This window comes from Aspergillus foveolatus, assembly GCF_047715535.1.
Source record: "Aspergillus foveolatus strain CBS 279.81 unplaced genomic scaffold BDW70scaffold_5, whole genome shotgun sequence".
NCBI classification, from domain to species: Eukaryota; Fungi; Ascomycota; class Eurotiomycetes; order Eurotiales; family Aspergillaceae; genus Aspergillus; species Aspergillus foveolatus.
Window position 1 is genome coordinate 89,401 of NW_027396069.1, and position 14,784 is coordinate 104,184.

Consider the following 14,784-nt stretch of genomic DNA (forward strand, 5'->3'; position numbering starts at 1 on the left):
AGCAATCAACTCCAGCTTCGACTCCTCATCGTCTTCTGTTCCTCTTTCCATCTAGCTACAGTTGCCTTGTCATTTTGTTATCATCTAGTGTCCTCACAGGACAGGAGCATCATGCCTCCCGCTCCGCAACCCGATCCTGGGGTAAATCCAGTCCTCCGCAACGCCCTCGCTATCTCCCTGAGCGCCAAAGAATACAGGGCCCTTCACGACCACGTCCAGTTGTATCCGTCCATACAGAGCAAACTGCTTACTCCAGCACGATTCGAAGCCATTACTCGGTCGAAAAATAAATACAATGAAGCTGCCGTGCGGTCGGCGCTGCGCGTCTTCCTGGGATCGGGAATCGCTCTGAAGATACTCAAATTTATCGCCGGTCGCATCTCGAAGGTCCCAGTAGAGTGAGAGCACCTACTCTATCTGACATAATATGGAGAACAGGAGATCGCTAAACCTTGCTGGTTAGAACGAAGGACCGTACTTCACTGCTCCGCTCTGCGATCTTCCGCATATCTGCAGCGCTGTCGCTCATGGTATTGCTGCACCGACTCCTTCATCGCTTCTTCGTCCGATTACGCGCGAACCTCCGCACCGATGAAGCCGCACCATTTCGTGAGCGCAACCCGCGGGTCTCGAAAGCGCTGACATCGCGATATGCGCCCGCTGTCGGAGCCAGTTTGGCGGGCCTTGCGCTGGGGATTTGCACAAGCGACCAGCTGCGGATGACGCTCGCAATCTACACAGCTACACGGGGGTTGGAGGCGGTCTACAATGTGATGGACGAGAAAGGATGGCTGAAGAACAAACCGCGGTGGTTCGGAAGCTGGCTGTTGATGCCCGTTTCGCTCGCGCAGCTGTTCCACGCGTTTGTGTTTGACCGCGAGGCGATGCCCAAGGTTGGTGGTCCGTTTATCGCTCGGGATGCAGTAACTGACTAGCAGCAGTGGATGGCAGCTGCGATCTTGAAGCTATCTCCAACTTATATCCATGCCCGGCCAGCAACTCTGCCACTAGAATTTGCCTGGCCTGAGAGGGAAGGGATCGTGGACTCACTCGCGGTGATTGCTAAGCTTCGATGGCCGTGAGTTTCTCTAACTCTTCTGAAGGCGACGCTAACAGTTGCAGGGCGTTTGTCTCGCCTATACTTCACCCGGCGAGTCCCAATGTTTTGCCTGCGGGACTCCAGTTCATCTCGCCCATAACTGGACCAGCGCATCCATCAATCCCCAATTTATCATGTGCCCTGCTCCATCCCAGTAGCCCAAGCTGTGGCACTGCTTTCACGCACCACCTCCTCACCTCCGTATCCGCCTTGGGTCGGTTCTTCACATTGGTAGCATTTGCGCGGTCGGCGCTCGATGTAAAAGGCTGGCTCACTCAGCCGATCACCACGATAAACGAACTCTCAAAACATATCATCGCAAGCACGGCGGTCGTCTCAGCAGCGATCGGCTCGGCCTGGGGGAGCCTGTGCCTGTGGAATGCAGTGCTGCCCCGGTCAGTATTTCCGACGCAGCGGTTCTACCTCAGCGGCGCACTTGCGGGAATGCCGTTTGCCTTCCTTGGAAAGGGAAAAAATAGCCGCAATGTGTGCTTGTACTTTTTCCGCACTGCCGTGGACTCAGTATGGAAGGCGGGGGTCAAGCGGGGATTGTGGAAAGGGTGGAGAGGCGGAGAGCTTTGGCTCTTTGTCGCTGCCTGGGCCACTCTGGGCTGCGTTCTCGAGGCGCGACCGGGCGCGCTGCAGGGTCCTGGATTTAGGAAGCTGCTGGCCTGGACGAGGGGAGAAGGATGGACCGATACGCTCGAGAAGCGGAGGCGACGGTGATCTTATTTCTTGTACAGAGCAATTCCGCATTCATGCACTAATGATCTATGTTGGGAGTAGTTGACTTGTAGTGTACACGAAGGGCAGTTTTCCCCGCATCTACAGCTCGGAATCCTTTTCTCCTCTGGAAGCCCTTTTCCGGCCTCCACACAATCGGACTTTGGTCCTCACTCGCTCCGGACTTGCTCCTGCGATATTGCTTTTGCTTGAAACCAGACCGACTTTGTTTGCGCCTGAGGAGACTTTAAATTCGTGTCTCGCTGTTGGTTGCGTAGTTTTCCCCTCATCAATCTTAACCCCCAACCTCATCTTCCTTCTCACTCAATTGCTCTCTCTCTTTCCCAGTACCCCAGCTCCCTTCCTACCTAAACGTTTCTCATTTCCATAAACATTACAATGGCCGCCAAACGACTCAAGATCGGCTGCGCCGGCCTCGGGCGCATGGGTAAGCGGCATGCGCTCAACTTCCTTGAGCGCACTCCGCGCGCCGAGCTCGTTGCCGCCAGCACACCCGACGACGCCGAGATCGAATGGGCCAAGATCCACCTGGAGCCATACGGTGTCAAGCTCTACAAGAACTACGACGATATGTTGAAGCACGAAGGCCTCGAAGCCGTCATTGTTGCCTCCGCCACCGCCGTGCACGCCGAACAAGCCATCAAGGCGATCGAAGCCGAGAAGCATGTCCTCTGCGAGAAGCCGCTGAGCACGAGCGTTGAGATCTCCCAGTCGGTCCTTGATGCCGCGAACGCAAAGCCGCACCTCAAAGTCATGTGCGGATTCTCACGCCGGTTCGATGCGTCGTACCGGGACGCGTACAACAAGATGTCCTCTGGTGCGCTGGGAACGCCCAGCGTCATCCGCAGCCAGACCTGTGATAAGCTCGACCCGACGGGGTTCTTTGTGGCGTACGCCGAGTTCTCCGGCGGCATTTTTGTCGACTGTTCCATCCACGACATCGATCTGACCCTGTGGTTCTTCGGCCAAGACTCCAAGGTCCGCTCTGTTTCCGCAGTTGGCATCACAGCTGTTGAGCCGGATCTCCGCAAGCACAACGACCGCGACAACGCCGTCGGGCTCGTCGAGTTCTACGACGGTAAGATGGCGTACTTTTACGCCTCGCGGATGATGGCCGCGGGCCAGGAGGACACGTCCGAGTTCATTGGGACGAAAGGGAAGGTCACGGTGAATGCGCAGCCACAGCTGAACCTGGTGCAAACGTTCGACGCAGGCGGCGTTAAGAAGGAGATTCCGCAGCACTACTACGACCGCTTTGAGTATGCATTTGTTACCGAAGCGAATGAGTTCACTGCGGCTGTTTTGGAGAACAAGCCTGTGCCCTTAAAACTGGAGGGGGCCGTGCAGGCGGTGCGCATTGGCGCAGCGCTGCAGGAGAGTCTGATTACGGGGGAGAAGATCTTCTTCGATGAGAATGGACGACGAGTGGAGAAGAATAAGCTGTGAATGAATTATGACTTGGGATTGGTATTGACTTTTATGGGTATAGAGCTAGATTGTCGATAGACATAATCTTATGAATTTGGAAACGCACTCATCTTACCTTTTCTAGCTAAACCTTCCCCTTGGGGAGAGGAATGAGAGGAAAGACAGACTCACCCGCCTAAACTAAGCCACCTGGGAGGTAGCTCTGTAGCGTCCATAGTGCTTCATGGCTTGGACACCTCTGGCCCTATAGCTGTTGGACAGTGAACCGCGCAGGCAGCAGAGCTTGGGCTTGAGCATTGGAGTGCGGGGAATAATTCCGTATCTAACCTGCGTAAGGAGGGAGAAGCTAAGAGACCTTAGCTCTTTTTCCTCCTATACTACTACTAGGTCTACAGAGAGCACAGTGACAGGCGATGGAATGTGGGGTTAAGAAATACAATCTCTCAATTTGAGATGAGATCCTCCAATCAGTTATGGTCTAAGAAGGTAATATTCAAAGAATCAAAATGATAAAGCTAAATCGTAACTCGTAATATAACCAGAATATCAACACAAATCCATCCAAATCCACAAATGGTAGAAAGAGGTTCTACCACCTGATCTGCTTATTAGGGAAAAACTCATCGATCAGCTCCAGATAGTATGGCTTCAGCTCCTCCACACTCGGCACCTCATCACTTTTGCTGTACAGGTCATATGGGTTGAACGCCTTGACGGCCTTCAGCATCGCCTCGTCCTTCTCGTTCATTAGGTGCCGGTACGCCCCAGCGTTGTGCCAGGGGTAGAAAGAGTGGTACCGGATCATGGCGAGCGCCTCATCAGGCAGCGTGCTCTGGTCCTTGACAACATGGTACAGGTACTCGTCGTGGCCCCAGCTGAGCATGACGTTGTCGAGACCACAGCCCGGCGTGTAGATGCCGTTCTCGGTGGAGTAGATGGGGTGATCGAAATCCTCGTTGTCTTTAAAGGACTCGGTCCCGTAGATAATGCGGTCGTCGAATGCGCACCCGACAGGGAACGTATCGCCGACAACATCCCACTGCCCGCGGGCGTCATAGAAGAAGAGGAGCTTGCCGAGATCGTGGATGAGGCCCGTCAGCTGCATCCAGCGGGGCTTGCCGTCCCGTCTGATAGCCTCTGCGCTTTGCAGAAGGTGCTCGATCTGCGAAAGAGAGGTATCCGGGTCGCTCTCGTCGATGAGCGTGTTCAGCTTCTCCATCGCCTCCCAGATAGACATCACGGCACGCGTCTTAGAATGGAAGTCATTACGGGCTTTGAGATTGTATGCGACGGTCTGCTTGGTGTGTTGTTCCTTGTAGAAGTTCTTGACGCGGTCGCAGGCGTCCTCGTACTGCCGAAACTGGGTCTTGTCTTTTTCCTTGTCGAACTCGGATTCATCGTACAAGCCCTTTTCAACGGCCTTCGCCTCGTTCTCCGATTTGAGATTTTGCTTCAAGATGTTGACATTGTCAATTGCGTCAGAAAGTTCTTCGAGGGCCGCACCGTTGGCGTTGGAGTGAGGCGACATCTTGCTCTTTTTTGCTTGACTTTTTTGTCTTTAAAAGTCGTCGTAGTATAGAAGGGCAGATTTTTGATTGATGATGATGTTTGACTTGAAGCAAGTCAAGAATACCATATATATCAGAGCCATTGTGGCGATCAGTGTGATTTCCGATCTAGGGCAAGCTGAGGCTGTTGACGGATTCTGGAATCCGCAGAGAAGAGGGAATCCAGTTTCCGAGCGGCGTTAGGCCAGCTTGCCCAATCCAGCTCTTTTAGTGTCATTTTATTTCAAGCTAATTAGCGGCAATAGCATAACTTCGGAACTCTTCCGGTTGATGGAATTACTTGAGCTGTATCAACGGAGCATTCGCCGCCATTTAACCCGATACCCCTCCCCCTCTTCTATGCTGTCCGGGGTATATCACTCCGCTTTCTTCTCCTTTCTGTTACTCTTCTTCTTTCCTCGTTTCCTCGTTTCCTCATTTTCTCACTTCCCCTGTCAATCCGTACATACTATAATCATCCACCAAAATGTCCCTCGCAGATACTACTTACAAGCTCAACACCGGCGCCGAGATCCCCGCGCTCGGTCTGGGTAAGTCCAGTATATACTCGACCCATTATAACAGCTAATCTTTGCAAGGAACATGGCAATCTGCGCCCGGTGAAGTCAGCGCAGCCGTCTACCACGCCCTCAAAGTAGGCTATCGCCACATTGACGCAGCCCAGTGTTACGGCAACGAGACCGAGGTCGGCGAGGGCATCAAGCGCGCGCTCTCTGAAGGCATTGTGAAGCGCTCAGAGATCTTCGTGACCACGAAACTCTGGTGCACATACCACACGCGTATCCAGCAAGCACTAGATCTCTCCCTCTCAAAGCTCGGTCTCGATTACGTAGACTTGTACCTAGTCCACTGGCCTCTTGCCATGAACCCCAACGGCAACCACGACCTCTTCCCCAAGCTTCCAGACGGCAGCCGCGATCTGGTCCGCGAACACAGCCACGTGACGACGTGGAAGGGAATGGAAGAGCTAATCACGAACAACCCCGATAAGGTAAAGGCGATTGGAGTCTCCAACTACTCGAAGCGGTATCTCGAGGAGTTGCTCCCGCAAGCCAAGATCGTGCCGGCCGTCAACCAGATCGAGAACCACCCTGCACTGCCGCAGCAGGAGATTGTGGATCTGTGTAAGGAGAAGGGGATCTTGATTACGGCGTATAGTCCTCTTGGAAGCACAGGAAGTCCGCTGTTCAAGGCCGACGCCATTGTGGCTGTTGCAGAGAGGAGGGGCGTTACGCCTGCGTCGGTTCTGTTGAGCTGGCATTGTACGTATTCCTATCCCCATACCATCCTAGCTCTAGGGACCTGAAAATATTTGAGGCGAGTGAGAAGATGCTAATGTGTGTTTGTGCAGTGGCCCGCGGCTCCTCCGTCCTCGCCAAGTCTGTCACACCTTCGCGCATTGAGGAGAACAGGAAGTTGGTGAAGCTGGAGCCCGAGGATGTCGAGTTGATTGGCAAGTACTCGGCGGAACTGGCCGCGACAAACGGGTTCCAGCGCTATGTGTACCCGCCGTTTGGGGTTGACTTTGGATTCCCGGATAAGTCGTGACTACGTGGGTCGAAGCTGTAGATAAGATGGATTTATACCCGTGGGGTGGGATAGAGTGTATATAAAAGGAACTAAATGGCTCTTCTTTTGTTTTGGTTTGTTGGAAATATATGAATGGAATACACAATTGGAACTGTACATGACGAGAAAGACAAAGGTATAATACTCTACATGATAGCACCTATCTTCTCCAGATGCATTTTCGCGTGGAATCATATCCTATCAAGCCCGTTATTATCCAAGGGCAAATCAGGGACCTGTTTTGGGAACAATCAAGACATCGACAAAGCGATCGAGTCAAAACCATGTCAAGATAGCTAGAAGTCAAGGACATAGAGTTAATATTGAAATCCAGCCCACTCACGCTCAAGCACAATCTCAATCTCAACTTGGCCGCTCTCATCATCATCCCATCTCCCACCGCCACCAACCAACTTGCTAATAAAAAACTCGCGGTAGCACAGCTCCCTCACATCATCAGGCAGATGCACCACCGTCGCAGTCGCGGTTTCGAACTCCTTTGAGGCATCCTTAGCAGCTTCTTTCGCCTCTTTAGCCGCCTTCCTCGCTTTACCTTTGGGTCTGCCCTTTTTTGGACTCGACCCGCCAGTAGTAGGAGCCTCGGTGCTTAGAGTCACCGCACCCACACCTACGCCGTCGGTACCAGCAGGACGAGTCAGAACCGTAACAGTGTCATGCTTCCCCTTCGAGTTTGATGAAAGAAGAAGAGCGGCGTAGTTTCGCAACGCCTGGAGCCTTCGGGTCTCCCGCTCGAGAACAATCGCCTGCGCAAGGGTCGATGTCATGACGCCGCGTCTCGAGAGCATCGAGAAGACGAACTGGAGTTCAGGATAGTCAAGAGCAAGGAGGATGGCGGAGGGAATGGTGATCTCTTTGCCAGGAACACCGGCACTAGAAGCGGGAGGAGACTTTTTGCTCCGGGGAGTGGGTGTATGGGGAGTGTGTCTTGCTGCAGACTTCTCCCTCTCACTCTTATGGATCTCAATGGCAGTCTGGTTCTGGCTAGGCAGTGAGCCAAACTGCACATCTGCAAGGCGCGGGTTGTTGGCGACTGTGGCAGAAGGGGACGTTGCAGGGACTGTGGTTACGGGGACGTTCGGGAAACCTCCATGGGCCTTGACCTGAGTGGTCCGTCTACCGGCGGCGGTTGTAACGGGGCCAGGTTTGAGAAAGTCCGGGATACGATCTGGGACGATCTTCGACTGCGCGGAGCAGTAGAGCTTGAAGTCTGGTTTGATGTTATCGACGACAAAGGCCAATGACGCGGTGATGATGCGCCGCGACCAGTCATTTTCTATGAGGGGGATCGGGTATGGTGGTTGAGCTTCTGCTGCTGGGTTCTGGCTTGCAGCAGCTGCGTTCTCGGCGCTCTGGTTGGCAGTGTTACTAGGCTTAGGTCTGGTCTTTTCTGAGGCTTCGCCAGCCTCGCCCTCGGCCTGAGCAAGCCTATCACATTTGAGAGAAGTATCAGACCTCTGAAGCCAAGGCGGATTGGGGAACACGACACAGAAGTCGCCGGTACGGAGTCCAAAGTAGAGAATCTGCTCGAGAGTCTCCCAGCTGAGGAGGTCGAGAGCGAGCCTGAACCCTCTGTCCGCGAGGTCGGTCATGTAGAAGAAGGCCCCAGACACGGCATAACCTAGCGCCATATCGGCCATGGCCGACTTGAGCGAGAACGGATATTCAGGCTCGTACCCGGGGTACGGATCGTAGCCCAGCGCCTCGAGAGTAGCAGGCTTGAGAGTCGCCATTGTCAGCATATTCCTGCCGTAGAGGTAGTGCACAACCTGCTCCCATGCCTTGATCATTGTAAAGTGTCTACCCGCAAAAGCCTTGATATCGGAACAAGTGTAGTCGTTCTTCAGGATGTTGGTGACGAGGGGACTGCGCGCCAGAACACATTTATGAGCGGTCATCACAATCGGCCAGAACTGCTCGTTTGTGGACTGTAGAGTAAGGGTGATGTCGCTCATATGGCTGCACTCCATCATCTGGATCAAGGCATTGGACAGTTCGAAGGCGGCTTGTTGGGCCAACGTCCTGGTGTCTTCGGCGCCCCCCATCTTGCAAACGGGCTCGATGGTTTGCGAGGGAGTTGGGGAAGGAGGTGTCACTGTAACCTCAACGCCCGAGGGCTTTTCAGGAGTGACTGCTGAGGCAGTAATGGTGGTTGTTTTAGGTTCTCCTTTACCTTCGCCTTCACCTTCACGTTTAGTTGGAGGGGTAACAGGGGAAGACCCGAGTGAGAGCGTTTTTGGCTCCTCTTCGGCGTCGACGTCGACGCTAACACTCTTCTCGACTGGCTTGGCCGGGCAATGGCAGCAATCGCCTGCGTGGTGGATGCAGCAGCACGACCACCGAGGGGGGCAGCCGCAGCCTGGAACGCCAGGTTTGTGGACGCAGCACGCGCGGTGAAACTGGCATTTGGGGCGGTAATGAATGCGGCAAACAACACCATCATCCTTTCCAACTTCCAATTCTGCTCTCTGTTCTTCCTGCAAAGTCTCCAGCTGCTGCTGCTGCAGTTCGGTCTCAGATTCGGGCCCCGGTGCCTTAACACCGCGATTTCCATGCACAATGAACACGCCTGAAACTCGAGATACCGGACGCTCCGCCTCTCTATCTTGTCGAGCCTGAACATCAACCTCAACTTCACTAACATCTCTATCCCCTTCCACATTCCTCTCCTGCCTAACATTACCCCCTTCATCATTATCATCCTCCCCAGCAGTACTCTCCTTCTCTTCGTCCCTCCTCCTCCTTCTCTTCTTCTTCTTCCTCGACTTCTCCATCCTCTTCACCTTTCGTCTCGCCACAGTCCCATCAACCTGCGGCAAAACGTACTCCTCCACAATATCGCCCAGCTCCGGCCCGAATTCAGACGAAGTCATTGTTCCAGCACTGTACGCGCGTGCTCGCGGCGGCGTCCAACATATCGGGGATTTCGGCAGCTCAGAGAGGCTTGGATGAGGGCGGACGATGTGGAAATAGAGGTCGAACTTGCGGGCGACGGACGGAAGATCAGAAGAACAAAAGGTGTTGCGTCTTATCATATTTCTCTAGCTTCGGTATGGATTATTGGTTGATGGGGATATTGGTTTGATGAAGGTGATAAGGTTTTATCGAGGGATGGGATTGGAGGTAAAGGTAAGAGTGGTTGTGTTATAAAGAAGTGCAGATGGAGAGAAAGAGGAGGAATATTGCACTTTTCACGTAATGTCTCACTGCTGTCGCTGTGGCAATGAAAGCCTGAACAGTGGTGTCTCTTTGCTGTCTTGCCTTGGTTTATTTGACTCTATTTGCTAGTAATAAACAGTTTCAGCCATTCATATATAGAGAATTATTCACCAAAGTACTCCAGTTCTGGAGAATCCTGAAAAAATAGTGCTCCTAAGCCACGTTGAGCCTAAACATGATGTCTTTCACAATCTTTGTATAGGGCTTGTTTTCCACGTGACTTACCCTCACCTTTATTCACGAAGGACATTGCAGCCTTCTAAGCAGCTGGATGCAGATTAATTCTATCAGCTAACCATATGACTTTCTCTTCCTTAGCTCAATCACTATAGGGAGAGAAGCATTTGAGGTAATCAGGGCTCGCTCCGTCGGCAGCTGATCCAAGTCGTCTCGCTGAACGCCTTGCTGGGTATTTCTCTGTCTGATCCCCGGCAGGCACCAAAACGTCTGTTCTTCTCTTTTCTTGCGAACATTTTTCGCCCCGTCTGCTCTAAGTTCGACGTCGAAGTCCAGACCAGCAGCAAGTCATATGGCGGATATCTCGCCTACAGAAAACATTGACTCGCATCCTCGCAATCTGAGTTCGAACAAAGCATCAGCGCTTTTACGGGCCTCTCACACGAGACATACAATCCAGCTGACAGTTGTGAGGGCCTAGACCAATGCACAATAAATATAATATAATATAATGTCAATATAGACAACATGAAAACCCACCGCTAAAACACAATGGTATCTTTCATCAGATCAACAATAAGGTATCTTAGTACATACATACGCATACATGAGTAGAAGAAAATTGGGAAAGATCGACGTAAAGCTAATCAGAACATGCCTCCATCCATAGGAATGCGAGGTTGGTAGGGTGTAGGAGATGGCGATGCGCTGGCACCAGGCGCTGTACTCTGCCGAGCCATGGCATCAGCAGCGGTGTTCAGCTCGCCTTGCTCGCTAGAGACCTTACGGAGGCGGTTGCGCGGCCTCGACCGGGACCGGGAACGCTTCTGGCCTTCGTCGTCGAAGGTGCTGCGTTCTTGCGATTGGGAGGGCTCATAGTCAGATTGCGATTTAAACGCGTTGAGGATTGTTTGCGTAGTTGTTTGGCGCCGACGACGTGGGTTCATTGGAGGAATAGGAGGGGTTTCCATGCCATTGCTCAGGCTTGCGCCAGGAGGAAGCCCGACCGTTGGGACGTTGGATGTACAGGAGATGAAGGTGGGTTCGGAGATTTTTGATTTGTCGATGATGCGCTTTTGAAGACCAGTGTGACCTGCGGCACGCTGGGGAAGGGGCTGAGGAAGAGTGGTCGTAGACGCAGCCGGGGAGTCGCTGTTCGCATCGTTGAGAGGGGGCGTTGCGTTAGCCGAGAAGGGCGGAGCGGCCGGTGAAGGGCGAGGAGCTCCGATTATTGGCGAGTTGGCAATGGCCGCAGCGAATGGTCGATCAACCGGTGTTGCGGACCGACTTTCTGGGAAATATGCACCTGATGCGGAGGATGGCACCCTGTTGTCAAACGTAGGGCGCTCGTAATTCTCCAAAGAAGGGCGGGTAGACGACGTAACCGACGTCACACGTCGCCTTCCATAAGTGAAGCCGTTATCAGAGCTTATCTCGTCTTCTTCCAAAGTAGTGAGATTGTCGCGATCGCGGCGAGAGCGGCTCTTGGAACGGCTGGATGCATTCGAACTCGATCGTTCTCGGCGAGACCGGAAGCTCGAGTGAGGGGATGCACCACGGCTGCGGCTCGATTCGCGAGATTCCTCTTGGCTGCGGCGACTGAAGCTTGCAATTCTAGAGCGCATAGACCGTTCCCCTACATGTGGAGAGCTTGAGTTGTTATGCCTTCCTATATGAGGAAACGCCATTCTGTCCTCGTCTCCCCATGGATCATCCGAGACCAAGGCCGGTGTGGATGCATTGCCGCCGAAAGGAAGACCCCTCGGGCCACGAGACTCCCCCCGACCAAAGAGATGGTGCTTACCGGTCTTGTTTTTGAGAAGAGCAAACGCATTCCCAGGCTTGGGCTGACCAAAATCAGGAGTTTGACGGCCAGAGACAGGGCTTGCCGCACGGCTCTCGTCGGCAAAGTCTCGAAGCTTTTCCTGCACGCGACGACGTCGCTCTGCGAGCTCGTTGGCGAATTCTTCTCGCTCTCTCTGCGTCTCTGTGCTTGCCTGGCGCTGATGGCGGCTGATACCCAGTTCGTCCCGCCAATCTGGAACTGGGTCGGGAACTACTGGAACTGACGGTGGAGCAGCCGTGGGAGGGTGAGACGGTAGGCCGAATTGAGGCTGTTCGGTGGAAGGTTCCGGGGCAGTCTCAGGTTCAGTAGGTAGAGGGAAGCGAGGAGACGGCGGGGGCATGATAGAAGATTTGTCACTGTCCTGTCGAAGATGTGTACGCACGAGACCACTGAGGCCGAGTCCTGCGGGTATGGTGGGAGAATCAGGCTTCTCGGGGCTGGCGGGGGTGTTGCTACCCTGCTCGGCGATGCTCTCCCGGTGCTCCGCGATGGGCTTCAGGTCGCCCAAATCCGAGTACCGCACTTCAGGCAGAGTGTTGTTGTTCTCTTCCGCAGTTGGCGTTGTTGGCCTTGATGGGGTTCGGGAGCGGAAAGCAGGGTGGCTGCTGTGAATAGAGTAGTCATCGCGCGAAACTGGCCTATATCCTTCATCCTCGGTCTCGCTCGGGCTTGGATTGTCAAAGAAAGTACCGATTTGTCCGGGCCTGGCAGGGGATGCATATACACTCTTCCCAGTGGATCGACTGCCGGGGCGATGTGCCTCGCTGTAGTTAGAAGACCCGGCAGAGCCCGACCGCGACCGATGGCTGGCATTTGAGAAGCCCCGTTGACGCGTCAGATCATCTTGAGAAGGTGCTGGCGTTGGAGATTGTTGTCGCAGAGGCGGCGTGTTTCGACCTTGGAACAGTTGAAGCTGACGGTGGGAAAACTGACTCTCATCATAGGCAGTCCGCGGCTTATTGAACATACCCATGGCTGTTGCTTTTCCACGATCTTCAGGTTGCAAAGCAGACATGAGAGTCGCCTCTTCGTTCTCACTAACCGGGGGACTCAGCGGAGGCTGTCCGGGAGGTTTTAGTTCAGACTCGATTGGTGGCCTTGAAGGTGAGGTAGCAGATGACGGGGGACTCGTGGGCCGGGATGCAGCTGGCGACGGCTCGGCAGTGGTCAGTTTCTGCAGTCCGTTACGCAGGTTTACGGCACTTCGGGAATAGTTTCTGTTGAGAGAAGGAATCTCCGGAGTGCCTGCGCGCTGGCGGCTCAGACTCTCCAGTCGATGAAGAGCCGACGCCTGTTGAGTGTGAACCGATTGCTCAAGAGCCTGGCCATACAGACGCCGCGTTCTGACGGACCCTCGCTCGGTAGCCATACCGGGACCGGTTGGTTTTGACGGGATAGACTCCGAACTACTGTTATGTGTCTGGGCAGGTGACGTAGACAATGAATGCTCGTCCACAGAAGTCGCAGCAGTTGATATGCGGGTATTGCTCATCGGCCCTGAAGTTGTCGAAGAGTAGGTGGTGCGGTTAACAGAAGACACTCTGGACAATGCATCTTCAGATTCTTGTGGAGAGTTTGACGCGTGTTCCTCCTCATTGCCCTTCTTTACACTGGGTTCTCGTCGAAAGAGGGCATTGTTGACATCATGTTCATAAAGTGCTCGCCCAGAGCGGCCAGACCCTGAAGACGGAATCTTATATACCTTCTGCCGCCCTCCGAACAAGTTGTTTCCCTCTGTACGTCTACCCCGGCTCATTATGCTACCTTGATGTTGGGAATCGTCATCTCCATTATACCCATCACTTCCCGACGCAAACGAGCCTCGTTCATGGTTGAATGACGGCCGCCCTGAAGAGGATACTTCGTCGATGTCGGTGAGGAGGCTCGGATTGTGGCCAAAAAGGTTCAATCTTGAAGCGCGCCTAGGAAATAAGACACTGTCGTCGCTGGCCTTTCCAATGAGCGATTCGGGGTCGTCTTGTTCTCGTAGCATACTGAAGCGCGCTGATAGTTTCGGCATAAGCAAGCTAGTTCGGAAATCATCGGTAGACGGTAATGCGCTTGAGAGGTCGATGTCAAGATCGGGCTTTGACTCGGACTCTTTCTTGTTCTTCTTCAGAATCGCGCCGAATGTAGTAGGGGGAACACTGGTTTCGGTAACCACGACATCCTCTTTGGCCTTTTCCCTCTTAACCTCCTTCTCCTTCTTCGACTTGCGGAAACGATTCATGATGGCGACTACTCCACCAGGGACAAATATCGCGTAGACTAAAACGAGTGCCGCTCAATCCAGTCTTTCGAAGTCAGAATCAACCGCGCAGGTGATACAGTGGGTTGGCGGGAACATAAGAATAACCTACTGAGCAAAAAGCGAATGAGGGAGAGGCAAAGCCTTCAGTAGATAATGAGGAGACGAAAGGAGAAATTCAGGTACGGAAAACGAATGTGAGCATCAGATCAACCCCTGGGGCAGATTGCGGAACCGGTCCGTGGCCGATTGGTCGTGCAATAATGCGAGGTGTAGGACGAGCGAAGTACCGCGGTGACAGGTGTCGCAAACAACGGCTGAGGACGAGCAAAAGAATCAATTGGGATGATGAATCAGTCCGTCAATCAGCTCGCCCCAGATCATTCGATGAGGGGGTTGGTGGGAGGAATGTGGCTGCGGCGGAGGCGACGATATAGTATGGAGTCGAAAGGAATGGACTGGGACCTAGGCTAAGGTCAAACTAGATAGGGAGAGACGAGTCGACTAAAAGATCTGATTGAGTCCACTAATTGAAGTCGAATGAGTAGAATGAGTAGAGAGTGTGGTCGAGCAAGAGAGATCTCGAGTAAAGAGTGACTGGAAGAGAAGACGAGAGAGAGACAATCCCAGAGAGCGTGATGACCGAGAAAAGAAGGATCTCGATCGACGATTTAATTTTTAATCCAAGTCAGGACAGTTCGAAGAAATAATATTAACAATAATAATACAAAGTCCAGACTCTTTTCAGCTCCAGCTAGTTTGTTGGGTCGCGGAGTCGATCAGCACGCACATAATACATACGGAGTACGCTGGTACACTGGTACAACTATAATTTCCTCCGTCTCCAGTACCGACAAACAAGGCGCGC

General features: G+C 53.3%; 6 protein-coding genes across 6 annotated transcripts; 3 read left to right on the top strand and 3 right to left on the bottom strand.

The window, feature by feature from the left end:
• The first annotated feature begins 22 nt into the window (after positions 1-22).
• BDW70DRAFT_93130 (uncharacterized protein) lies at positions 23-1,872 on the top strand. The gene is made up of 4 exons (XM_073745214.1): positions 23-398; positions 464-893; positions 942-1,078; positions 1,123-1,872. The coding sequence occupies exons 1-4, from the start codon at positions 112-114 to the stop codon at positions 1,823-1,825; spliced, it is 1,557 nt and encodes a 518-aa protein (XP_073599574.1). The 5' UTR covers positions 23-111; the 3' UTR covers positions 1,826-1,872.
• A 284-nt stretch (positions 1,873-2,156) lies between these two features.
• BDW70DRAFT_170072 (putative NAD binding Rossmann fold oxidoreductase) lies at positions 2,157-3,295 on the top strand. Its single transcript, XM_073742842.1, has one exon. It carries the CDS (start codon positions 2,222-2,224, stop codon positions 3,287-3,289), a length of 1,068 nt encoding a protein of 355 aa, XP_073599575.1. The 5' UTR covers positions 2,157-2,221; the 3' UTR covers positions 3,290-3,295.
• Positions 3,296-3,742: 447 nt separating this feature from the next.
• Positions 3,743-4,899, bottom strand: BDW70DRAFT_170076 (inositol oxygenase). The gene has a single exon (XM_073742843.1). It carries the CDS (start codon positions 4,797-4,799, stop codon positions 3,861-3,863), a length of 939 nt encoding a protein of 312 aa, XP_073599576.1. The 5' UTR covers positions 4,800-4,899; the 3' UTR covers positions 3,743-3,860.
• Positions 4,900-5,187: 288 nt separating this feature from the next.
• On the top strand, positions 5,188-6,448 carry BDW70DRAFT_128827 (putative glycerol dehydrogenase). Its single transcript, XM_073735497.1, has 3 exons — positions 5,188-5,369; positions 5,418-6,101; positions 6,191-6,448. The coding sequence occupies exons 1-3, from the start codon at positions 5,306-5,308 to the stop codon at positions 6,385-6,387; spliced, it is 945 nt and encodes a 314-aa protein (XP_073599577.1). The 5' UTR covers positions 5,188-5,305; the 3' UTR covers positions 6,388-6,448.
• A 277-nt stretch (positions 6,449-6,725) lies between these two features.
• BDW70DRAFT_170079 (uncharacterized protein) lies at positions 6,726-9,305 on the bottom strand (the record flags this gene model as incomplete). The annotated part of the gene is made up of 1 exon (XM_073742844.1): positions 6,726-9,305. Exon 1 carries the CDS (start codon positions 9,297-9,299, stop codon positions 6,726-6,728), a length of 2,574 nt encoding a protein of 857 aa, XP_073599578.1. The 5' UTR covers positions 9,300-9,305.
• Positions 9,306-10,362: 1,057 nt separating this feature from the next.
• On the bottom strand, positions 10,363-14,571 carry BDW70DRAFT_128829 (uncharacterized protein). Its single transcript, XM_073735498.1, has 2 exons — positions 14,029-14,571; positions 10,363-13,962 (listed from the first exon to the last, which is right to left on the bottom strand). The coding sequence occupies exon 2, from the start codon at positions 13,896-13,898 to the stop codon at positions 10,470-10,472; it is 3,429 nt and encodes a 1,142-aa protein (XP_073599579.1). The 5' UTR covers positions 13,899-13,962; positions 14,029-14,571; the 3' UTR covers positions 10,363-10,469.
• Positions 14,572-14,784: the final 213 nt, after the last annotated feature.

Bases quoted from the DNA above. Each gene is read 5' to 3' on its own strand.
- BDW70DRAFT_93130 (XM_073745214.1), top strand. From the start codon at position 112: ATGCCTCCCGCTCCGCAACCCGATCCTGGGGTAAATCCAGTCCTCCGC. The intron at 399-463 runs GTGAGAGCACCT...CTTGCTGGTTAG, and splicing joins ATCTCGAAGGTCCCAGTAGA to AACGAAGGACCGTACTTCAC. The intron at 1,079-1,122 runs GTGAGTTTCTCT...TAACAGTTGCAG, and splicing joins ATTGCTAAGCTTCGATGGCC to GGCGTTTGTCTCGCCTATAC.
- BDW70DRAFT_170072 (XM_073742842.1), top strand. From the start codon at position 2,222: ATGGCCGCCAAACGACTCAAGATCGGCTGCGCCGGCCTCGGGCGCATG.
- BDW70DRAFT_170076 (XM_073742843.1), bottom strand. From the start codon at position 4,799: ATGTCGCCTCACTCCAACGCCAACGGTGCGGCCCTCGAAGAACTTTCT.
- BDW70DRAFT_128827 (XM_073735497.1), top strand. From the start codon at position 5,306: ATGTCCCTCGCAGATACTACTTACAAGCTCAACACCGGCGCCGAGATC. The intron at 5,370-5,417 runs GTAAGTCCAGTA...AATCTTTGCAAG, and splicing joins GATCCCCGCGCTCGGTCTGG to GAACATGGCAATCTGCGCCC. The intron at 6,102-6,190 runs GTACGTATTCCT...GTGTTTGTGCAG, and splicing joins GGTTCTGTTGAGCTGGCATT to TGGCCCGCGGCTCCTCCGTC.
- BDW70DRAFT_128829 (XM_073735498.1), bottom strand. From the start codon at position 13,898: ATGAATCGTTTCCGCAAGTCGAAGAAGGAGAAGGAGGTTAAGAGGGAA.